At 38.8% G+C, this 25,190-nt stretch overlaps 1 protein-coding gene across 2 annotated transcripts in view; it reads left to right on the top strand.

Annotated features, from left to right (window-relative positions):
* The window catches only part of PPP1R1C (protein phosphatase 1 regulatory inhibitor subunit 1C), a gene marked incomplete at both ends in the record, with an annotated part of 109,459 nt that overhangs the window by 52,700 nt on the left and 31,569 nt on the right, over positions 1-25,190 (top strand). For both annotated transcript variants that reach the window (XM_079781714.1, XM_079781713.1), the window contains one exon: positions 2,062-2,122. In XM_079781714.1, coding sequence (XP_079637840.1) covers positions 2,062-2,122 — 61 coding nt within the window. The remainder of the gene's footprint in view (positions 1-2,061; positions 2,123-25,190) is intronic.

Genomic DNA, 25,190 nt, shown 5'->3' with positions numbered 1-25,190 from the left:
AAAGGTAATGAAATTATATATGTGAAAATGTTTTGGAGACTGAACTCTCACATAAATATAGTTTTTATTACTTAAGTTTTACTACTGTTACAAAATACACTTTTCTAAAGAGTTAATTTTCTACTTGATCTTTGAATATGTGTGTGAAAATAAATATATAAGAAATCCTGGAATAGGATGGAACTGAATACAGTAGAGGTACACCAGAAATGTCAATCATTCACATGTCTACACTCATGTCAGTCATCCACATGTTTACAGTCCGTTTTGCAGAGTCCCCCTGCCGGCACCTCTGCGTAATGGACTATTACCAAACATTCCATTCTGGAGAAACTTGCTTATACCATTTGTTTGGTTGATATGGATTTGGCAATTATTTGTTTGATTTTTTTTACTTAAAAAAATAATACTAGTGTTTATTTAAGATCCACTTAATTTGCTAAATGAACTATTATGTTAAGACATTTTTCAATCTTTTTTGTTTATTTTCAATAGATTTTACTTGTCAATATATTTCTGTGTTCTATATTTCTACACAAATATATCTTACAGTGACGAAATATAATTTTAAAATTAAAATTTTTAAATGTAATTAATTCAATAAATTAAATTATTTCATTAAATTAAGTTTTGATGCCTATATAATTTTGTTAACAATAATTTTTTTTTTGCTTTTTAATAGATTGATTTGCATCAGCTAAATACCAACATTGTGATGATACTTTAAGAACAATTAAGCTTTAGTATGTACCAGGAAAGATGCCTCAATTTCTATTTTAAACTTTGTGAAACAGTTTCTAGGTGTGTTTTTTTAGACTGTACATTATGTTCTTTCTAATATACATGACAAATGTAGAATAATTCCCCAAAAGTATCTTGTAACTATTTGTACTTGAGCTTTTCAAAGCAAAAATAATTGCTCCAAACACTTAAAAACCCTACATTTTACATATTAAGATACAAATTGACACAATATTAAAAAGGAGTCTGACATAATCTGATTTGAGTATAGACCACATATATATTATTATAATAAATAATATTATATATATATATATATATATATATATATATATATATATATATACACACACACACACACACACACACATACCCAGCATGGATATGACCTGTGTAAGTCCATTTGTATGTGGATTTTCTTCAATGAATACAGATGACACTTCCAACCCCTGGGTTTTGCATACACAGATTCAACCAACTGCAGGTTGCAAACAGTGTTTTCTCATTCTCAAGCCAATTTCCCACCTCCAGATTCCCCACCCTGGATCAAAAATACTTTTTTTCTCTTAAGTGGTTGGTTTAATCTGCTCATCTGAAAGGCTGATTACAGGTAAGTTTGGGGGAGTCAAGTCAACTGGGTGGGGCCTCGGTGTCCCTTACCCCTGCACTGTTCAAGAGTCGTCTGAGAGAAAGAAATCCCAACCCAATGTGCTTAGGTAAGAGTGTCATATAGCCATTTTGTTAGAAAAGGATTTATCTTTTGAACATAGAAAAAAATATTATCTTAACACTAGAAGCCCGGTGCACGAAATTCGTGCACGGCGGGGGGTTGTCCCTCAGCCCAGCCTGTACCCTCTCCAATCTGGGACTCCTGGAGGGATGTCCGACTGCCCGTTTAGGCCCGATCCTGGGAACAGGATAATCATTCCATGGACATAGCTTTTGGAGTATATTTTGTCCTGGCATTTATGTGTGTTTTTTTTTGTGTGTTTTTTTTTTGAAATGGAGAGGATTAGTGTCTCTTTTTCTCTTCCTTTTATAAATAAAATAATGTTATTAGATGGAAAAATAAAAAGCAATTTTAAGACTGCAATGGACGAAGAGTTTTATGGTAAAATATAGCCTATAGCTTCATATGTATTTTAAGACTGTAATATCATTGAACATGTCTATAATTTCTCATTGGTCAGAGTTCTGTTTCCCGAGGGGGGACATCAGAAAGCTCTTTGAAGTGCAGCACAGCGTCTATTTCCCTCACAGGCTGGTGGCATTGTCTTCTTATCCAAATACCAGACTTTTGCTTTTTCTTTTTGTCCACAGTCACAGGACGCATCTCCTAAGCAGAGGAAGCAGAGCGTGTACTCAGCACCCACCATGAAAGGTACTTACGGTGCAGGTACTACTTCGGGTTGTGCGCGTGCTGAGTTCATAGCTCGCAGGCTGTCTGCTCTCAAGGACCATATGCTCGAGAAGAACCTAGATCTCGTCTCAGCTCGACAGCTCAGTACTGTGAATTTTAGCAAGATACTTTATCTACTTAAAACTTGGTTTCATCAAGATAAAATAGGTGGTTGAAGAAGGGATAACTAGAGATGTCTTAGAATCTGCCTGGGAATTCAGATTTTCCAAAATAATGACAAAGGTCTTTCTTTAACCCTTCCTCGCATATTTTTTCTTGAAGGTATTTTCCCCAGAATCCCTAATTACTCTTGCCAGTATTGGCAGATGAGTGTCATTTTTTTTTCTTGGCTTAAACAAAGTAGAATTTTGGTCAGATTTAATATAGAGTGCTGCCTCATTGCCTTGTGTTGGGAGCGGTGCTAAGAAACCCAATCAGACAGCTATTCGCTGAACATATAACAGCTGTTGGAATAACAACTAAGAATGCTAACTCAGATTCTGGCATTTCCCCAGAATTTCTCCCTAAAATTGGAACTGCTCAAAGAACATCTAAGTGTATCAGAATTTTGACCAACATCAATTCCAGGAAAGGCTTCTTTTATTTCTCACACCAAAATGTTCCTGACATAAGGCAGAATGTGTCCAGTCCAGTAGCTCATGTTCCAGTCTGGCCTGGAGCCGTTGGCCCAGGGGGTCGTCATGTCATCTCCAGCTCGGTGTCAGCCACAGCAGAAGCCAGCGAGCATCTTCCCCAGGAGTCTGGAGAGATGTCTAAATTGAGAGTGAAATTTTCCACTCTGTATTCTCTCTAGATTTGAGGCCTTTTCAGGGAGGTGGGATATAAATGGACACATTAAGAGCTACTTTTCAGTAAACTTCCTTCCTGTGCTGCTATAAAACACTATGTTTGCTTGTTCGTGAGACTGCAGTACATAACACAACCACCAGCATTGTAGTTTATGCCAGAGTAATTATTGAGACTATCAGGCATTCCTCTCCAATGATAAAAGTATCATTTTTGAGATATTTTCTCTAATGTAAGTCATCTTGTACTTTTAAGACATATCATGAATGGGCCACACTGAAAGATATATGTTTACTCATTTAATGATTTCCTCTGTTCTATTTTTGGTTAGCTTAACTAAATAAAGTAATACTGTTCTCATGTCCTCAGAGAATAATAGCATTATTTTTAAAGAGAAATCTTAAAACCAAGGCCCCAAGGGCTTGTGGTTTTCATTATATTTAGTTCTCAAATATCATAAGAATGTGGGATCCAAACATTTAGGAAATTTAGTTATATTGCACATTTTTACATATATTTTTACTACTATCAAGCACTCCAGGATGGTCATTCAATATTAGTCATTTTTTGGTCATGAGTTAAAGGCTTGAGAAATAAAGTAATTCTTTTAAGAGATTATGAAGGTGTTATTACAAGCCAATTAGATAGATCCTTGGTTATAACCAGTAAATACCTAGGTAAGTCTCCTGCTCCTGATAAAAGAGAAAGCTAAATCCACATGTTTTATTCAGTCTACCTGTCCCTAAGAACTAGAAGTAAATATTCCAAGACGAAGTTTAACAATAAGAAGCTTTAATAATAAGAAAGATGAATTAGCAAAGGAAATGTTATTGAGATGCTAAATACAATAGTACAATTGCTCTGAAGTGTATAATTCTTCACATTGCATTGGAACATGCAATTATTGAGGGTAAAAGCATTTTCTGGGAGAGCAAAGCAGCAACAGATATGATTAAGAGTTCTGAAAAAGAATCACTCTGACAAAAAAGGATAATTAGGGCTTCATGAAGGACTCAGTGAGTAAGCTGCTTAGTAAAACAAAACAAAAACAAATAGCAAGACTCCTTTATTCTCCTCTCTTATTAGGTTATGAAGAGTTACTGGGGCCCTGGCTGGTTTGGCTCAGTGGCTAGAACATCGACCTGTGGACTGAGAGGTCCCGGGTTTGATTCCAGTAAAGGGCACATGCTTGGGTTGCAGGCTCAATCCCCAGTGGGAGGTGTGCTGGAGGCAACCGATCAACGATTCTCTCTCATCATTGATGTTCCTATCTTTCTCTCCCCCTCCCTTCCTCTCTGAAATCAATAATAATAAAAAAAGTTACTGGGTACAGATGCCAAAGTGGCAGGAGGCATCCCACCTATGCACAATTTCAAGTAATGCATACACAAGCTAGTCTTCTAGCTCTTGCATTCATTTATTTTTTTAGTTGCTATGTTACTTATGGTTCAACCAGGTTTCAGGAAAAAGACATGGCCAGGCTACCGCCTATAATTAGAGTTTTATATGAAGGTACAGCAGCGGGGAGGAGGGAAATAGAGCAGAGGAAACCATTTTAACAGGCACACTCTCAGGACTGATATGCTGATGACTCCCAAATTTATATTTGCAGTCCTGACATATTTCCTGAACTTCAGACCCCCATTTCCAACTAGCTACCAAATTTCTCCATTTGAATGTTATTAAGTTTCTCAAATTTAATATGTCCAAAACCAAAGTCATTGGCTCTTTTTGTTTGTTTTTTTCCTCTTCTCAATAAATTGTATTCAGCTGTTGAGAATCAAAACCTTTGTGTAATCCTTAACTCCATTCCCTTATCCAACCCGTTGTCTACATTTGTTAGCTCTAATTTCAGAATGCATGCCTTACCTGACTGCTTTCTATACTTTCTACTGCTTCTACTTTGTACAAGGCACCATTCTTTCTTGCCTGGGTTTCTGGAGTAGCCTTCTTACTGGTCTCCCTGATTTCTCTCATGCTCCTCTACAGTCTCCAAATAGAAGCCTGAGTAATTCCTCTAACTCATAAATGTGATCATGCCATCCCCTTGCTCAAAATCCTCAATGGCTTCCTGTGACAACATTCAGAATAAAGTTAAGGCTTCAACCATGGCTTACAAGTCCCTGAATGAGTTGCACTGGCCTCCCTCTTTGACCTCATCTTCTTTCCCACTATCCCTTGTTTGTTGGTGTCCAACATTATGAACTATTTTGCTGTTAAACATTTCAACAGACTTGCATTTAAAAGCATTTGTACTTCTCATTTTTTCTTCCTGGAATGCTCTTTATCTATTGTGGCTCAGCTAATGTTACCTTCTCAGAGAGGCCTTCCTTTCCTGGAAATTGCCCCTTCTGCCATCCCTATCTATGTCCTTACATACTGCCTTATTTTTTCCCCATAGCACTCAATTTGATGTACCTAGAATGGGATGTCAATGACAATAGTTTTGTTCATTTGAATATGCCTAGTACCTAGAACAGTGCCAGGCACATAGTAGGTACTCAATAAATACTTGTTGAATAAATAAACTGTAATGAACTGGGGAATCTAGCCACATTGTCATCTGATCAGAAGCAGGTATCTCTTGAGCTTTGTCCTACTAATTGTCATACCCGTGACTCTGCTTCTGTTTCTCCTTGCCTCTCTCTGCCTGAGTCTCCCTTAACTTTTGTGTTTCTACTTATCCATATGCTTTTGTTTTTTTTCTGGTATACTTTTCCCACTCCCCTTTCCTCTGGTCAGGATAAAATCTGATTTGGTAAATTAGTTACTATCCAAAATGATGCAACATTGGGCTGGATTCTTAAGAAAGATCATCTTACAGACCACTGGAACAATCACAAGGTTGCCTTTGGCTAGGACCTGGTTCCTGGATCAATTAGTTAATGGCCAAGGGGGCAGCATCATATGATACAAACATGGAAATGTAAATAGAAGAATCTAGATATAGCTTTCCTTTTCCAGGGTGTTTCACGGTGTGCACATTCACTCCTAGAAAGTAATAACAGATTTAATATCCAGTCTGGCCATCTTTCTAGTCATACATTTGTAGGCACTCAAAGTTGTCAGGAAGTTTAAAGTTTAACTAGTGCAACTCTTTAGTGATAACTGAATATTTTCACCGCATTTAACCTCGGGATATTAAATTGGCTATTTCTCTTGAAGATTCTAATATATTAGTCCTGGGGTGGAGTCAGATCATCAAATGTTTAAAGTGATTCTGCAGCAACAAATCTAAAGATTGATGGAACTCATATATCCAATCACCTACTTAACATATCTTTCTTGTGTCATACGTAGATATCCCATAAAGATCAAAGAGATCATAAGATCAAAATTAACATGTTCAAAACTGACCTTTTGTTCTTCTCCAAGACAAATGGTTTTGTCCTCCACTGTTGGCCTTCTCAGGAAGTGGAATTTTCATCTTCCTAGGTATATTCCTGGGTTCTGGGAGGTTCCAGGAACTCTCTCTAAGGTCTTGTGGATTGCATCCCATTAGTATCTCTTCATCTTTCCTCTTCTTTTATCCCCAGGGCAACCACCGTATTTTAAGTCACAATCATCTCTTTGCCAGGATGTAATTGGTTACTCTCCATCTAGTCTTTCTCTTTTAGCCTCCCATTCATTTCTACACTGTAGCCAACGTGAACTTTTAAAAAAATCCTCACCGAAGGACGTTTTACTTATTTCTGTGTGTGTGTGTGTGTGTGTGTGTGTGTGTGTGTGTGTGTGTGAGAGAGAGAGAGAGAGAGAGAGAGAGAGAGAGAGAGAGAGAGAGAGACATCAATATGGGAGAGAAATATCAATTGGTTACCGACCGGACATGCCCCAACCAGTGATCAAATCCCCAAACTAGGTATGCACCCTGATCAGAATCAAACACATAACCTTTTGGTGCATGGGATGATGCTCCAACCCACTGAGCCACCAGGCCAGGGCCAAAATGAGCTTTTAACACACAAAAGTGCTTATGCTGCTTTCCAGTTAAAACTCTTCAATAGCTCCCCATTGCCATTAGATAAAAATCCCTGTTCCAGAGCAAAGTTTTCAAAGGTTACTGCCCACCCCCCCACCCCCCCCCCCGCCCCCCGCCACACACACACTAGATCACAGCTACTAGTATATGGGCATTTTGCAAGCTGCTGAATGCACCAAGCTCTTTGCTGATTCAGGAAAGACTTGCACATTTCTCCCTTCACTTAGAATATTCACCCTTTTCTACTCCTTGTTGTCATTCCTCAGTTGGCTAACTCTTACTCATTATTCAAGCCCTTAAAGGTCAGTTCCCGAAAGGAGCTTTCCTTGACCCCCCATTCTAAAGTCTCTATAGCCATGCTTCTCTATCAGTAGACAATTCTCTTGAGTTCTTTCATTGCAAGTAATCACAGTGCAACTTTTTATTTAGTGTCTGTCTCCCCAGCTAGACCAGAAGTGACCTATGTGAGTGATCTATGTGGCAACAGTGGCAGTGTCTCTTTTGTCCTCTATCATATCTGCAGAGATTACATATGCTTGAGACATAGCCATGTTTACAAATACACTTTTAAATGAGCTTTTAAAAATATACTCAACACTAGTGTTGGCAAATGAATCATTTCCTTAGGAAAAGCACCTAATCTGTCAGAAAGATCTTTTCTCTAGGAAGTCACCTAGAAATTCCATCCCTTAACACCAGAGGATATTGTGACAGTCTTAGTAGATACATTGCCGTATTTCAGATATCTTGCGCTGACCACATTTTTCATCTATAGGGATGAGTCATAAATGTCTAATGCATGTTACATATACAATGACAGATGTTGAAGTTTGCATAGAAAGTGACTCACTTCTCCATCACTCACTTTTCCCTTAGAGTGCTTTATGATTATCTAAGTAGAACGTTCTGAAGATTATCAGAAACATGATAGCTGACTACTGACTACCCATGTGCACTTCTCTGCTGTTTATGTGGTGGTCAGCCCTATAATTTACAGAACAGCCAATTCAATTATTGTTGGATAGCTTGAGCCATGTTTTCAGAAAAGCAAAGAAAGTTTTAATCTTGGGACAGGAAAAGACTGACTCATTTCCACCCCCATTCTGTGTTTATGTGTGTCTTACTGGAATGCAATTGCCTTCAAATTGAGGCAAGCAGAGCAAGTGCTATTGATTTAAAAGAAAATCTGAACATGAACCAAAGCAGCTGACTAAAAATGGCTTTGCATAGCAGGGCCTCTTCATATTACATTACCGCTGTTAATGCATAGCAAGTCAGATTTTTTTCTTGCACTTCTGAAAAATATTTTCCTCCTCTCATTCTTCATAATTTCTCTAACAGAATAAATACTTCAGCTACTTCAGTGTCCAGAGGTTGTTCTTAGAATGCGTGTGGCATTGCAATTTCTACATTTTTTTTCCTTCAAGGATGGTTGTGATCTTAATATTTTAAATCTCCATTTAGCATCTTTTCATAGTAAAGCAATAAATGCGAAGAAGAAATAATAGCCCAGGCAGGGAAAAAAAAGTCAAACTGGTCCAATAAGAAGTTGAATGGGGCAAGGATGTGAGCTGTAATGTTAACTGAAGGGTAGTCTTCAAATCAGGAAGGCTGTTGATCATAATAATTTCATGGGACTCAACATAAAAGGACATGGACTTTAGGAGGCACGTGATCAGGATTCAAACCTCAGCACCACCAACTTATTAACTGTTCTGCTTTAGCAAGTCAGTGAGTTGAACATGCCTCTCTTCTCTCATCAGTAAAAAGGAGATGATACCTACCACTACCTTGGGGCAAAATAAAGCAACATGTGTGAAGAGAATGCTTAGAACAGGCATGCACTATGTGGGATATAATTTTGGAATGATTGGGTCAGGCACACCCCTCCTCCATTTCCACTGAGCCCTGCAGAATGGAGGAAGGAGCCTGGGGAAGCGATGAAGGAGGGATGAAAGGACTTGGAGGAGAATGAAATACCTGATGGAGCTTTGCTCTCATCCCAGTGGGAATTGCGAAGTCAGGGTTAGAGTGCCTGCTCCTAAGAAGCACGTGGATTACCAAGCCTGGCCACATTCGCTCCACTTTTATTTGCTCCAGAATCAGGTGGACTTCTGGATTTCATCTTTCACCTTTCACTTCCACTCAGACGTGGTGTCGCTTCCTTCTCAGCGAACTAATAGCCCTCTCAGAGGTGTTGATAGTTAAATAAATAAATCTTGTATTTCAAAAAAAGCTTAAGAACAAACATAGTTAACAATAAATTTGGGGGTGCTAAAGAAGATGATACAACAAATATTCTAGCCAGAGGGATGAGCAGGAAATCACACCATATAAGTTCAGCCTGTAATGAAGCAAGGTAAGTAGCTTAATGATAATGATATCGAGTTGTGACTATTTCACTTTCCGATTTCAAGTCTTATAATTGTGACTAAAAAAGTGTTCAAAAGGAATAGACCAGCCTGCTCTCATCACTCCCTGCACATTGAACATCGAAGGCAGGGAGAGAAAGCGGTGAGATCTTTGAGCTTGTCCGCGCTGCACTTCTTTGTTAAACGCCTCTGTCCCCCGTGGGTGTTCTCCAGGTAGTCATCACATTTGCCTTTCTGAATCATGGCTGTTTTGTTTGTGCTGGCTCCGTTTATTTACTGGGTAGGGTGGGGCTTATTTATGCAACTGGAGACACGTTTTAACAGATTTCTAGATAACAAGGAACATTCTAAATATATACAAGTCTTGTTTATTTTTTTAAAACCAAATATGCTTCTATTTCCAGATCTACTTCTCTCACTTCTGTCTACTTTCTTCCACTAAGTTTGAATGCAGAGGGCAGGGTCTGTCTAGAGACCTGATCTGAGAATGCACCTTCTTGAAAATCACTAAGATGTCCTTTTAATGGGAGATCCACACTGAGAGTGAAGCAAGAGGAAAATGCCAAGTCTGAGTAGACACTATATTTTTAATATAGTTTTCATAGATTCTTAGGCTGAAATGTCTAAAGAATCTGAAGATGAATTAAATTGTCAATTTCAAATTTGGGACAAGAAACTTAATTTCCTGTGGTGCCATTTACATTTTGACAAGGAGACCACTATTTGTTAATATAGTTCCATTCCTGTGTCTCTCTATATTTACTTATTTCAAAATTAATCTTTTAAATTTTCAGCCCTCTGTATAAATAGTACACACCTTTGAAAATTGCCTCCTACCTTAGAAGCAGGGAAAGAGGTGAAAGTCTGCATTTGGTTTAAACAGCGTCTTTAGGTCTTTCCCAGATATGCAAATGGTAAAATCCAGTTGTGTAAGCACGAATAATAATCTGCCACAAATCACATATGAGCCTCCACGGTGTGTCAAGTGCTGCATTGAAGTGGTGTGGCCGCAGAGAGGAAGAGTGGAGTCCCTGCCCTCTGGGAGACCCGCCTCGGAGACGCAACACTCAAACAGACAGGGAGAGCTCACCAGGAACCCCTGAATAAGGATTTGACAGCGTTGTCAGGGATGTGAGGAGACACACTAGCCCTGGGGGACAGGAGGGTGAGGCCACTCTCCGATCACAGAGGGAGCTGTCATGTTTACAGATGTGTCCGCAGAGTACAATAAACCAAGTCATGGAAAAGGGGAGCACACGGCTCGCCATCTTCCATCCTCCAGCTCACTATAATGTGCAAAGCACTTAAGATGACACCATAATGTGGACAGTCAAGTCCTGCTCGAATCATCCATCACAAAGACCTCTGCTGCCATGCAAAGTCCAAACAGGCCCCACTAATGGACCACGCAGACACCACCTTCCGAAGCATTTGGAAATCCTTGTGCATTTGATTACATTTTAAAAGTTCTGGTTCACAGCTTTGTCTTTGCAGGGAATAATATTACTTTTAAAACAGCTCAAATTATACTTTTAAAAAAGAAACGTTATATTCTAGAACAGTTTTAGATTTACAGAAAAATAATGATGTTCGTACAGAGAGTTCCCACACCACACACCCTGCAGCAGTTTCTCCTGTGAGTCTCCTGAGAATGGCGCATTTGCCACAATTAAGAAACTGATATTGATACCTTATTATTCACGGAAGTCCAGATCCTAGCTCCGTTTGTTTAGCTTTTGCCTTTCCCTGTTTGAGGACCCCCTCCAGGACACCACGTTACATTTAGCATCATGTCTTCTCTTGGTTGTGACAGTTTCTCATCTTTCCTTATTTTTGATGAACTCGACAGTTTTGTGTAGTGCTGGCCAGGTATTTTCTAGAATTTTCCTGTATTGGGATTTGTCTGATGTTTTTTTCATAATAAGACTGAGGTTATGGGTTTTGGGGAGATAGACTAGCTATAAAGTGACCTTCCCATTGCATGCTATGAAGGGCACGTACTGTCAACATGACTTCTTACTATTGATGTTGATCGCCTGGCTGAGGTGGTGTCTGTCAAGTTTCTCTGCGATCAAGTTATTCTTTTCTGCCCCCTTTCCATTCTGTACTCTTGGAAGGAAGTCACCATGTGTCGCTCTCGCTTAAGGGGGAGGGATTATGCTCCACCTCCTCGAAGGATATGTATCTACAAAAATTATTTGGAACTCTGCACATTGATTTATTCAATCATTTACTTTTATTAGTATAGATTCATGGATATGTATTTTACACTTCGGGTTTTAACTCAATGCTACTTTATTTTGTTGCTCAAATAGTTCCATCTTTGGCCATTGGGAGCTTTTTCTATTGACTCCTATGTCTCTTTGATAAATCCATTATTGCGTGTCTTTTGTTTGTTTTAGCATATCCTTTATGGCACTAAAGGATGCTTAAGGCTCATTCGCATATTTCCTGTCCCAATCTTAGACTCAGCCATTTCTTCAAGGGGCCTTCAAATTACAATTTTAACTTCTCTGTGAGTCAGTTTACTGTAAAATATATGTTTGCATTTTTCTTAAAATAGAAAAATCTATCTCTTCCTCTGCAGAAATCTAAGTGCATCATATCCATTAGTGCTTAGGAAGGTTAATGCTACACTATTAGCATGCTAAGATATACACACTCCACTCTTATCAATGCTAATGGAGTTCCAGGAAGAAAAAACAATGGCTAATAGCAGAATAGGCAGATGTTGTCTTTATGGGCTTGCCTTCCTATCTTTAATACAGTGTACCCTGATGATTTCTGGGATGAGATTTGTTTTGCCCCTTTATAGATGGAGAATTAGTGATAGGTATGCAGCCTTCTTGGAGATTGGCCGTTTGCTTTACTTAAATCGGGGATTAGAAAAAGTAATGTTTATAACACCTTATACTTGTATAGTGCTTCAATATATGCAGTGTGTCTTGTGTAAGTTTTTTGTTGTTGTTGTTGTTTTCTTTCTCAGAAAACCATTTAAAGTTAAATGGGATATTTTCTTTTAAAGGACATTGAGGCTCAAGAAAAGCAGAGTTGCCCTAACCAGTTTGGCTCAGTGGATAGAGCGTCGGCCTGTGGACTGAAGGGTCCCAGGTTCGATTCCAGTCAAGGGCATGTACCTTGGTTGCAGGCACATCCCCAGTGGAGGGTGTGCAGGAGGCAGCCGATCGATGTTTCTCTCTCATCAATATTTCTAACTCTCTATCCCTCTCCTTGCCTCTCTGTAAAAAATTAATAAAATATATATTAAAAAAGAAAAGAAAAGAAAAGAAAAAAAGAAAAGAAAAGAAAAGAAAAGAAAAGAAAAGAAAAGAAAAGAAAAGAAAAGAAAAGAAAAGAAAAGAAGAGTTCCCACGTGAAAAGTCGCTGTCCTTTACAAGGCTAAATTTTCACATGAGCCGTTCTTTGCTTTTCTATTGGAATAGCAATAGGTCTCATTTTTTTCCTATTTACCCTTCTATACTGTTTGCCCTTTAAAATCCAGAGATCCTTATAACTTAACCTTTTGCACTCGGATGTCGAGTGTGACTCGACACAGCATCGGTAGCAGCTCTTTTCATACTCTTTGAATGTATCAATAATTTGAAATATAAAAAAATCCAAATAAATAAGTTTGTATGAAAAGAAAATCCAGTTTTTTATTCTACTGCCGCGCTTTGTAAAATCTGGGGTATTTAAAAAATTAAATCCCGAGTAGAATAAAGGAATCGAGAAAAAAAGCAAGCGAGTGCAAAGGGTTAATGGAAAGGTTTTATAAGATATTTTATACCAAAGGTCCTACAAAATGCTTAGCACCTTTATTTCTAATCATTTTTGTATATTAAACTGACATTATAGGTCCATATGCAATAACAATTTTGTACTCAATCCAAGCTTGACTTTAATCTTCTCTCTCTCTCTAATCAGCCTTTCCACTACCCTGACAGCTGAGCACACAAATCTGACCCTGTGTCTCTTTGTTTTACAGCACTCCAAATAGGCTCCAATTCCTTCAGAATAAGACCCTGGAAACAATGTGCAAGGCTGTTTACAAGCAGGCCCCCTCAACTCTGTCTAGCCTTACCTCTTGCCACAGCCTCTTTTTATCTCATGATGTGGCAATGCTGAACTTTATTTGGTTGAAAATAACACTTGTTTTCTAGCCTGCACATTTTCCTATACCTTTATTCACAGAGAAGTCCTTTCTTTGTCCATCTTAATTCTAAATCCTTTGAGCTGTGCTACTTTGAGACTTGGAATGTATTATGCATTCCTATTTGTGCTGTAAGGGAGATAAGTAGTTTTCCTTCTACCCTTCTAAATTCGCCTGGCTGGTCTAACTTAATCAAGTTAACAGGAGACAGATTAACAGAAGAAAATAACTAAATATACGTACACATGGTGGTTCCATAAGGATATGGGAGCCTAGAACAAATCTGGCAGTTGGGGCTTATAGGCCACTGTGAGCTAAGGAGAAGTGGCTGGGTGGGCTGTGGTTTGGAACTTCAAAAAGCAGGAGGGCAATTTACATGCAGATGTTTCCTGGGCCATCTTTTTTTTTTTAATTTAATAAATCTTTATTGTTCAGATTATTACAATTGTTTCTCCTTTCACACACACCCCCCTCACTGCTCCCCTCCACCCGGTTCCCACCCCACCCTCTGCCCTTACCTTCCCCCGCACTGTCCTCATCCATAGGTATACAATTTTTGTCCAGTCTCTTACCGTACCCCCCACACAGACACCCCTTTCCCTCTGAGAATTATCAATCCACTCCCATTCTATGCCCCTGATTCTATTATATTCACCAGTTTATTCTGTTCCTCAGATTTTTAATTCACTTGACTTTTAGATTCACTTGTTGATTCACTTGTTGATGTATTTGTTGTTCATAATTTTTATCTTTACTTTTTTCTTCTTCTTCCTCTTCTTAAAGAATACCTTTCAGCATTTCATATAATACTGGTTTGGTGGTGATGAACTCCTTTAGCTTTTTCTTATCTGTGAAGCTCTTTATCTGCCCTTCAATTCTGAATGATAACTTTGCTGGGTAGAGTAATCTTGGTTGTAGGTTCTTGCTATTCATCACTTTGAATATTTCTTGCCATTCCCGTCTGGCCTGCATAGTTTCTGTTGAGAAATCAGCTGATAATCGTATGGGTGCTCCCTTGTAGGTAACTAACTGTTTTCTCTTGCTGCTTGTAAGATTCTCTCTTTGTCTTTTGCCCTTGGCATTTTAATTATGATGTGTCTTGGTGTGGTCCTCTTTGGATTCTTCTTGTTTTGGGTTCTGTGCGCTTCCTGGACTTATAAGTCTATTTCTTTCACCAGGTGGGGGAAGTTTTCGGTCATTATTTCTTCAAATAGTTTTCAGTATCTTGCTCTCTCTCTTCTTCTGACACCCCCATAATTCTGATGTTGGTACGCTTAAGTTGTCCCAGAGGCTCCTTACACTATCTTCAACTTTCTGGATTCTCTTCTCTTCTTGCTTCTCTGGAGGAGTGTCCTTTGCCTCTTTGTATTCCAAATCTTTGACTTTATTCTTGCATTCCTCTAGTCTGCTGTTGGGTCTCTGTATAATATTTTTTATTTCAGTCAGTGTATGTTTAATTTCTAGTTGGTCCTTTTTCATATCCTTGAGGGTCTCATTAAATTTATTGGCCTTTTCTAGAAAATTCTTAAAAAACCTTATAACCGTGGTTTTGAACACTATATCCAGTCGTTTGTTCTCCTCCATTTCTTTCGTTTGTGATCTGTTTCCTTGTCTCCTCATTTTCGCTGCTTCCCTGAGTTGGTAGGGTGGCTTTGTGTGCTTAGGTGTCCTATATGGTTCAATGGGTCAGCCTCCCAGTTACCTGGGTTGGACACTCTTGGTGCACCCCTTTGTGGACTGTGTGTACAGTCTTGTTGTAGTTAAGTCTTGATTGTTGTTGGTGTCACTGGGAGGAATTGACCTCCAGGCCAATTGGCTGTGAGGACCCACTGTGCCTATAACGGAAGAATTGCTGTGCTGGAGACACGCTTATGGGGCAGGACTTGTTCCAGTGGGGCTTTGGTGCTCACTGAGTCTGCCTCTTGAATGTGTCCTTTATGAGAGTAGTTTAAATCTAGTGTTGTCTCACACAGACCACTAGATACACTAGTTTTTGGATCTCCAATAGGGTGCAGGTCAGCTACTGTCTGAGGCCACCCAGCAGGAGCAACAGCAAGAACTACAGTTTTCTCCTCTTTGCTTGGGGTTTGGAGGTTTTGGAGCTGTCTGACTGGAGCTGCAGTTTATTTGGTTAAGCTTCGACAGGGCAGGCCGTTTATATGCAAAAGCTGCTGCACAGAGCTTGGGTGGGTTTGTAGATTGTGCGGGGCGGGGTCTCAGGGCATCACTAGGCTAGGGCGTGGCAAACAGCAATGGCTGCTAGTCTGCCTTCTCTGTCTTTCCGCGTTTCCAAGTCCCCGCGTCCCACGCTCCAGCACAGTAAACAATGATTGCTGGGCGCACCTCTGCAAGAAAGTCACCCTCACTTTCTGACCTGATGGCCGACAGTCCAGCTTCTCCCAGTAGGCGTCTGGGTCCCCCGCATCTCCCCAGAAACTGGATTTCAGAGTGATCGGGAGCTTGTTTCCCTTCAGGTTGAAAAAAAGCAGCGCGCCCAGTCGCCTGCCACCAGCCCGATTGGCGTGCCTCCGTACCTCAGCTTTTCAGCACTTGTGTTCTTTTCTCTTTCCTTCTAGTTGTAGAACTTCCACTCAGCCAGCTTTCCTGTGGTTCTGGGGATAGAAGTTTTGTCTTTTAGTTGCAGTTTTGAAATTGTTGTGCGAGGTGGCAGTTTAGGAGTTTACCTTTGCCGCCATCTTGGTTTCTCCCTCCTGGGCCATCTTAACAATGGGACACAGAAAGGACCTTGGTCAAATGGGTTCCTATTAAACCGTAGTTAACTCTGATGATATCTCCCTTCCTGGAGCAGGTCCTCTAACTTCTCTTAGGCAGTTAGGGGGAATTTCAAGGGGTTTTTCTGAGTCTCTCATGTCTTGAAAATAACTTGCTTAAAATAATCAATATTCCCAAAAGTCATATTTTGGGGTGGAAAACTCTGCTTCCCCCACCCCTGAGTGTGCATCTGTAATCCCCTCTAGATAAACTGAACTCCTAGAAGACAGGGCCAATGTCTTATTTGTCGTCCAGGAGTATTCTTGTTTTCCATTTGTGTTGCAGAAGTCTTTTAGTAAATTCTGAATCAATGAGTGAATAATCTTTCTGATTTAAAAATGTAGATTTAATGGCTTAATTTTATCCATATTGAAAATATATATATAATTTCTCACTCACTCACTCAGTCTACAAATATTTGTAAAATGTTTACTATCTGCCAGGTCATGTATTAGGCTCTTTTAGTTTAAGATGAGATAAAATGCAGTCTTTGTCCACAGGAAAATTGTAGTCAAATGGAAAAGAAAGTTGTGTAAAAAAGTAGGTTCTATACAATTAACGTGGACAAGGATATTTGAATGCAGAGATGGAAATCACTAGCTCTTCTTGTCACAGGTAGTGAAGACATCACAGAAGAAATAAGAACCTATCAGTAGGATGAGTAAGATTTTCAGAGAAGGTTGAGGGGTGAATTACAAGGGAAGAGTTGAGCAGATGCAGAGGTGCAGACTGTGAAAGGGCTAGGGAATCTGGAACATGGTGAGGCTGGGGAGGGGGGAGCCTGTAGAGAGAGAGCACTGAACAGATGCTGGGGACTTGTCCATGGGCCTATGTGTCGTGTGCTTAGTACTCGGGATTTTATCCAGAGCACTTTTGGGCAATCTTTAAGATGACTTTATATGCTGCAGTGTTCTCTTGAATAATTCATCAATATGGGGTATGGAGAAAGGGACAAACAAGTTGATTCACAGAGTTAGTTTTTAAAGATAATTCTACCGTGGTTTTTATTTGCCTCATTTCATCTGCCTGTTTCCAATGCTCTTATTTATAAAAGAATAACTGCTAATGCCAACCTCATTTTTTTCCCTTTAATACATTTGGACTTTCTAAGTAATATTTATGACTTAGGAGAAGTTGAAATATTCATCATATTATCTTCCAAAATAAATGAAAGGAAATCCAATTAGAAATGTGTTATAATATATAAATGTCAAGATAAATTGAGAAATTGGTTTTCAGTGAGACAAATTTAAGATAGGATTACATTCTTTGCAAACTTGTGTTGGTCTATAAAACTTTTCTAAATATTTTTCCCTTTTAAAACCTTATCTTCTTGTCTGAAACTCAAAATAAAGTCTGATTTACAGGACATTTTAAGAACATTTTCATTAATTGCTGTCTCAGTAGGTCCTCATGACAAAATACCCCACATTTCTGTTTCCAGAACAGGCTGCCCACCTTCTGTGGAGTGTTTATTATGGGATAATAAAGGTATCAGCACTGCTGTCAATAGATACACAAATATTTATTAAACTCATACTCTGGGCAGAACTCTGAGTTGTTGTTATTTTACACAATGAACTATCAAGTTCTAAAACACCCTAGGTCAAATTTGAGGAAGGTTTACAAATTTTATTTTTTCATAAAAAGTAAGAAGTGCCCAAAGATTCATTTCAAGAAATTCCTAGGGCCCCCAAGATAAAAATTAAATGCTAAGCATTGCATTTATCGTCTGTATTCTACATACCCCCCCTTTTTTTTTTTTGCTATTATTACCAAGGGAAGCCATCCATGCTTTTCTTATCCCTCATAGCTATGCTGAAGCTACCTTTTTTTAAAAAAATAACTTGTGTTCACTTCACACTTGAACAACTTGCTAAAATATTGTTTTCAAAATGAAACTGAAAATCAACTTATTGACCTCCAACAAGCTGTCTGAGGACAAGGTTTTCACGTGTCCATCACTGTAACAACCAAAAGACACGTGAAGCTCTAGATACAGCAGAACCAAAGTGGATAAAGGCTTAGAGAGCTGGCAATGGCGTCATCTTGCCTCCTCTGAATCGGAGGCCATAGCTCAGTCTATTAATAAATATTTAATTCTTAAAAGCTTATTGGTTCTCCTAGACCCTGGCAGTCCAGAGGCAAACGACAAAAAGGAATAAGCAGTGGAAGTAACAAGTAAAATGACTGCAAGAGACGTGAAAGCTGGCTGGGGGAAGAAGCAGAAACACTACGAATGTGTACTACATCACTGTTTACACAGAGATAATCAAAACAATGACCCGACTCACGCAGGAAAAATGCTGTACAGCACTATTTTTATGATAATATGTATTTTAAAAGGCAAGAAAGTGAGAATATACAATAAATGATGTACAATCCCACTTTTTTTAGAGTTTCTACTTAGGGTGGTATGTACTGTACATTACATGGAAATACAAGTGCTCATGGCCTCTAGTTCTTTCTTTTTCTGAAGCCTTGGTGCACGCTCTTATGACCTACAATGGCCACTCAGTGAGGGTGAGAAACGACAGGAAATAAACAGAGGTCTTGAGCTCAGTAACTCATAATCGGGTGTTCTAGTCATTCCAGGACATTAGGAAGGCTATGCAAACAAACTTGACCTACTCAGCAATTTTGCCTAGGTCAACATGTTACCTCCTAAATGCAAGATACATTTTAGTTAAAATATTTCTCAGAAACAAAAAGTTAAAGACTAACTTCCAAGATTTCTTCCATTCTTCCCAAAACATTTCATCTGGAAAGTTGAAAGGATCACCTTGAAATAATAGAGGCCGTTTTTCTTTTTCTTTTGGAGTGGTGAATCTTGAGCCAAATTGCCAATGTCACAGTGATTCATTGTCATAGATAACCACATTGAAATCAATGAATAATTAGAATAATAAATCATTCCCCCATGTTATGTTACCTACAAAAATATTTCACTTAATTTTAAAATCTTGTTGACTGTTGACCTCATGTAAGCTTCTATGTCCATTTATTTGAAATTATGAAGTCTAAGCATCCTAGTTCAGATTTGATGCATTTATTTGATGATCTTTTTATTATTAGTTTTGCCTCTTAACTTACAGTAGTAGTTAAGTGAAAAGTAAATATATTTCATGTATTGAAAATTACCACTGGCTAATCATGCTTACGTTGTGTTAACATAGGTCTCAATATAGATTTTTGTATGGAAAAAAAAAGTTTTGAAAAGGGATTAAAAATGTATTTTATGCTCAGCTAGCATGGCTCAGTGGTTGAGCATCGACCTATGAACCAGGAGGCCATGGTTCAATTCCCAGTCAGGGCTCATGCACAGGTTGCGGGCTCAGTCCCTAGTGTGGGGTGTGCAGGAGGCAGCCAATCAATGATTCTTTCTCATCATTGATATGTCCATCTCTCTCTCCCTCTCCCTTCCTCTCTGAAGTCAATAAAAAAATATTTTTAAAAAATGTACTTTTATATATAATGAGTGTTATTTCATTTTTAGGTTTTAATTACACTATTTATTATTTTGGTGTTTGCCACAAAAGCTTTATCCTATCACTGTGGGTATTATTCTGGATATTTTGAGTTAGTTCTTTGAAAAGTTCAAGGATTTTGAACTTCTAGAAGAACAGATCAAGAGGAGGAGGAGTCCTCTCCTTCCATCTGTTCATGTTTCTTTAAATCACCTGCAAAAGGGACCTGAGCCTACCTTTGATGTTACAGAATTAATAATATATGTAAAAATTAGGTCAGGGGAATGGAGGAAAGAAGTATTGGATCTGAGATTACCTATGCTGTTCCCCTTGCATAGTTAAGCCCTGATGATTAACAAAGTTGATCAGAGTTCTCCCAAATCTCCTAACCCTACCATTCCTCCTTCACAGAATTTCTCCTCTAAACAATACATTAATTAGTACTTGTATAATAATTTTTCTCCAAAATATTTTTCTATTGATCTTTTCCAATTATGTATATTTGTGATATCTTGCTTAGGCTATTTTCTTCAATGTTACATTTTTTCCCTACTATTAAGTTATTCAATTGGATTTTCAATAACACACCTGTAAATCTTAACATGAAGAAATATGGGAGAGAGATTTGTTTGTCAAAGGTTCTTAGCCTATTGGACAATGTTGATCTGTACGTACTCCTTTGTATCAATCTTACTCATCCTAATTTTTTACATATATCAGCATCCCTTGTTTTCCAGACAGGCATTTTAATCTGCTCCAACCGCTGAGATAAATATATTTTTTCACTGAATTATGTAATTAGTTAATAGACCAGACCAGATCCCCTGGAGCCACTCCACTGTGCTCTGTGTAAACACGTTCCGTTCTACCCGGGCAATTGGCCAGTAGACCCCTCAGGAGCGTTCTGATCCTTTAAATAAACACTATATGCAGGAGGAGGTGAGGGTGCTGTATTTTCTTCGTTGGCAGTGAAACCAGAAAGAAGAGCTGCACATTCAGTGCTTATTACATCATTTTAAAACAAGCAGATTGCTTGTGACCATATAGCTCCCTCTGCTGGTTCACAAACTTAAAAGAGTGTAAGGAGAAATAATGTTTAGGAACGAGGGCCCATTAGGAGAAAAATGTGTCGTTTTAGGTATGCAGTGAGGAGAAGCTAAAAACATAAGCAACAGAGAGGCTTCTATTTTAATGTTCCTTAAGTTGTGAGCCACCTTACTTGTTGTGTTCAATTGTTTTACCGTTATGTATGCCTGTATTGTCTTATTTTTTTTACAATAAAAAGCAGGCGCTAGAAGAGTGAGCAGGGAATTTTTCTGAACAACTTCAACCAAAGTAAGTTTCATGATTCTATCATCTCCATAAGGCAGGGCATTATTCATAAGGGCACCAGATTACCTTTACTCCATCTACAGGGGGAGGGGAGGGGAAGCAAACGAAAGATATAAAGAAGTGAATGTTGTTGTTTTTTCAAACTGACCAGTGAAAATCCTGCATGGCGTTAGTGACCATCTTCATTTGGTATAGCCAGGGTCGCTGAAAAAGTGGACAGGGGTCAGAGAAACGGCCTCGAATTCCACCTCTGACAAAAATCTGCATAACCTCCTTCTTCAAGTTGTTTATCCTCTCTGTTCTTCCTTGTTCACATGTATAATTTGGGCATAAAATCCTCAGAGTTGTGAAGGTTAAATAAAGCAGTGCATGTGTAATGCCTGGCCTGTGGCAGTTGGATATTGGTTGTAGTTAACACTATTCTTGAGGAATCTGGGTTTCTGCTCACACCAACCAAATGAGCCAAAGAGTATCAAAGAGAAATAACTTCCTTCTCAAAATTCTGAAAGTGTAACACATGTTCAATCATATAAAACATATAGTTTTTATTGAAAGAAATTACTATGACTTGACTTCACCATAGTTACACAGTCTACATTCCAGTCATATGATACGGAGACAAAATAAAAAATATAGTTGACCCTGCAAAATTGTAGGTCCCAGAAACCCATTAAATTGGGTTTCAAAGAAACAAGGTAAACAATATATTCTGATGAGAAGGATTTAGATAGTGCATTGTAGATGTTGTTATAGATTATCATGTTGTTATAGATTATCACAGTAATTTTAGTTTATTAGGGTTTTATAACACAGTAAACAATGGTTTTATAATCAAATAACTAGATAGGGAAAAGTGATTTGAGCCTACTGTTTATGTATTTGAGCGACAGTTTGCCTCCAGAGAATGTCTTGCTGTCTCTAGTTCTATGTACACAGTCTAGCTCCCTCTTTATTATCAGGTAATAAAAAAGATAATAGAGACAGTATAATAGTGGCTAAGTGCAAACAGCTGAAGCCAGAAAATCTGGGTTTGAAGTCTAGCTCTCTTGACTGTCTGACCTTGAGAGAGAACATGGAATACCGCATCTGTGCTTCACTTTCTTCACTTACAAAACGATGCTATAAAAGTACACTTTGTATCAGCTTCCTAGGACCCCCTGACTGAATTACCACAAACTTGATGGCTTAAAATGAGAAATTTACTTTCTCCCAGTTTGGAAGCCCCAAAGTCTGAAATCAAGTCACCTGTAGGGCCCTGCTCTCCTCCAAAGCTCTGGGGAAAAGCCCTTCATGCCTCTCCCAGCTGCGGTGGCCCCAGTGTACCTTGGCAGGTGTAACATTGTCTCCATCTTCACATGGCCCGCCCACTGCGTCGCTGTGTGTCCTCTCCTATTCCTGTGAGGACACCCATCATTGGATGGAGGATACTGAATACCAATGACCTCATATTAATTACATCTTCAAAGACCCTGTTTCTTTGTAACACAAGGTCACATTCTAAGGTTCCAAGTGGACATGAATATTAGGGGGTCACTATTTAACCCACTGGATACCTCAGAGAGTAGTTTTGAGGATTAAATGGATTACTGGAATTAAAGCATAGAGCAATGCCTGTCACAGGTGTTTTAGCTAAGGTGACTGCTAAAATTGTATATAGTTCAGGTGCCCAGTTGTGAATATCCACTAGATAGCTTCCCCTGATGGCCCACTGTATTTTGAGTTCAAGCCATTTAAAGTTGCTTACATTTTCCCTCCCAATGAGAACCACTAGCTTCCCCAATTCTTGAGACAGTACTAACCCCATTTGCCCATCCGTCATTTCCCAAAATTCAAAGTCTCAACAACATTTCTAACTCTTCTTTCTTTGTTGTCTTATCTAAAAAACCACTTGGTCCTATAGAGTGTACCTTGAGAGCAATGCACTTATTATATTCTCACTTTTCCTTGTCCAGGTCAGGCCTTCTTTAACATTCATGCACATGAGAAGTAACATAATATGGTCACACCATAAATCACAGTGAATACACACACACACACACACACACACACACACACACACACACATTTTAGAGAGCAGAAAAATAACTACATTTCCTTTAATTTGGAGAATAGATCTATCTTATGATTTAATGAAAATTATGGAATATAATATACTACAATAAAGTGGCCTTATTTAGTAGCTCTATTATAGAGAAAAGAGAAGCTTGGGGGGAGAAAAGGAAAATATTTACTACTAGAGGCCCGATGCATGAAGATTTGTGCAAGAATGGGCCTTCCTTCTGCTGGCTGCCAGCACCGCCTTAGCTCTGGCCCAGAACCGCCTTTCTGCCTTCCCACACTGCCCAGAGGCCCGGAGCTGCTGGGGCAGTGCAGAATGCCTGCGTTGTTGCCATGGTTATGCCCCGCCCCCGGCCGCTTGGCACCTGCACATGCAAATTAACCTGCCATCTTTGTTGAGTTAATTTGCATACTCACTCCTGATTGGCTGGTGGGCATCGCGAAGGTACGGTCAATTTGCATCTTTCTCTTTTATTAGTGTAGATGTTTCTAATCTGTAAAATGTAAACAAAGGCATGGAGATCTGAAATAGATTTTTGTCCAATTTCCTTATCAGTAAAATGTGACCTTGAGAAAGTTATTTAAATTCTCTAATTCTATAGATGATATTTTGTCATCTGTAAATTGAGATTATGCTTACCCATAAGATGGTCATAAAAACGAAATGAGGAAACTATACGTTAAATGCTATGAATAATACTATGTCCCTAAATACATGTCAATAAGCATTAGCTATTAGATATAATCATGTAGACATTAATTCTCTAAAATTATTGTACTTATTTGGTTGCTGTTTCACTTGATCACTCATTTCACTTACAGTGTAGTTGCAGATGTGGTTGCATTTTCGCAAGGCAGTGTGGTTTGGGTGCAGTGTGTACAACTGTTAGGAAGAATTTGGCTTCTGAGTCATCAGTTGCTGTTGGACAACTGCTTAGGCAAGAGGTGTGTTCTTTCTGAGCCTAGTGTTTTCTGGTGTCCCTATCTATAAAAGGGGGGTAAGATGTATTAAAGAGAACTAAATAGCATGTACTAAGTACTCAATAAATGGTGGCTATCGGTATTATATGTTTTTTTCCAGTCTCAGATTTTATGTGAGTATCAGTTGGTGCAATCCATTATGGTGCAGAGGTTACATGAGGTATCTGGACAGACAACATTTGAGCATTGGGATAGAAACTCTTAAAATCCTTATAGTTCTAATGCTGGAATAACCCACATATGTTCAGCATCTGTTGAAAGCTGAGATTCTGAAGAATGTTGGGTCAGATGAAAGTGATCACTCAATAAAGTGAACGAGAGAGCCTGAATTCTAAGATACAATTAGCAGGGATAAAACAGAGGTGAGCTTTCATGCAGCTTATTTTTAAAAGCTACTTGGGTAGCTTCCTTTAAAAATATTGTGCCATCAGTAACAACTGTACTTGGCATCAATTACATTAACTGGGTCTAATGTGTGTGGTTGAAAGCCACTCAGACAGCTTGACACATACACCTCATACTTGTATCCTGTGTAAGGCCATGCTCATCTTGCCATAACTGCATATTTTATTCTGCATATTACCAATATCCCACTTATTGTCATAAACGTCTAGGAGAGAAGCTTCATGTGCAGAAACTTTGTAGTTAGTGGGAAAATAAATACCAGGAAAGCTCTAACCACATACACACACATCCTTTTAAAAATGCCCTTTTTTAGCAGCTTAAAGACATAAACACAGAGCTATTACTTTGACAAAGCAGATATGAACATATTGAGATTTGCACAGGGATATATATTGCCCTTTAACTACCATTCTGACATTTTTTGCTCATAAGAAGCTCATGCGCTGCTTAGGAATTCTCACTGCACCCATACAAAGGACAGAAACACACTCATAAAGCAACAGACGAATGCATGCCAGTGATATTGGGAGTCATTTGCTTTTAAAGTGATAGCACTTAGAGAGGTGATCAGAGGGAGTACTGTTATGAAAATATTGTGTAGCAAAGGTCTCACTGGGTTTTTAAGAATGATCCTCATTACGTCTGACAAAATCATGATGCGTTGTCTCTAAAGAATGTTTTCATGTGTTTGGCCTAGAAAACACAGTTGTAAAGTGACTCTGAAGGA

Source organism: Cnephaeus nilssonii (genome assembly GCF_951640355.1).
Source record: "Cnephaeus nilssonii genome assembly, chromosome: 10".
NCBI classification, from domain to species: Eukaryota; Metazoa; Chordata; class Mammalia; order Chiroptera; family Vespertilionidae; genus Cnephaeus; species Cnephaeus nilssonii.
Note: the sequence above shows the minus strand (reverse complement) of the source record. Positions and strands in the feature narration are given on the sequence as shown.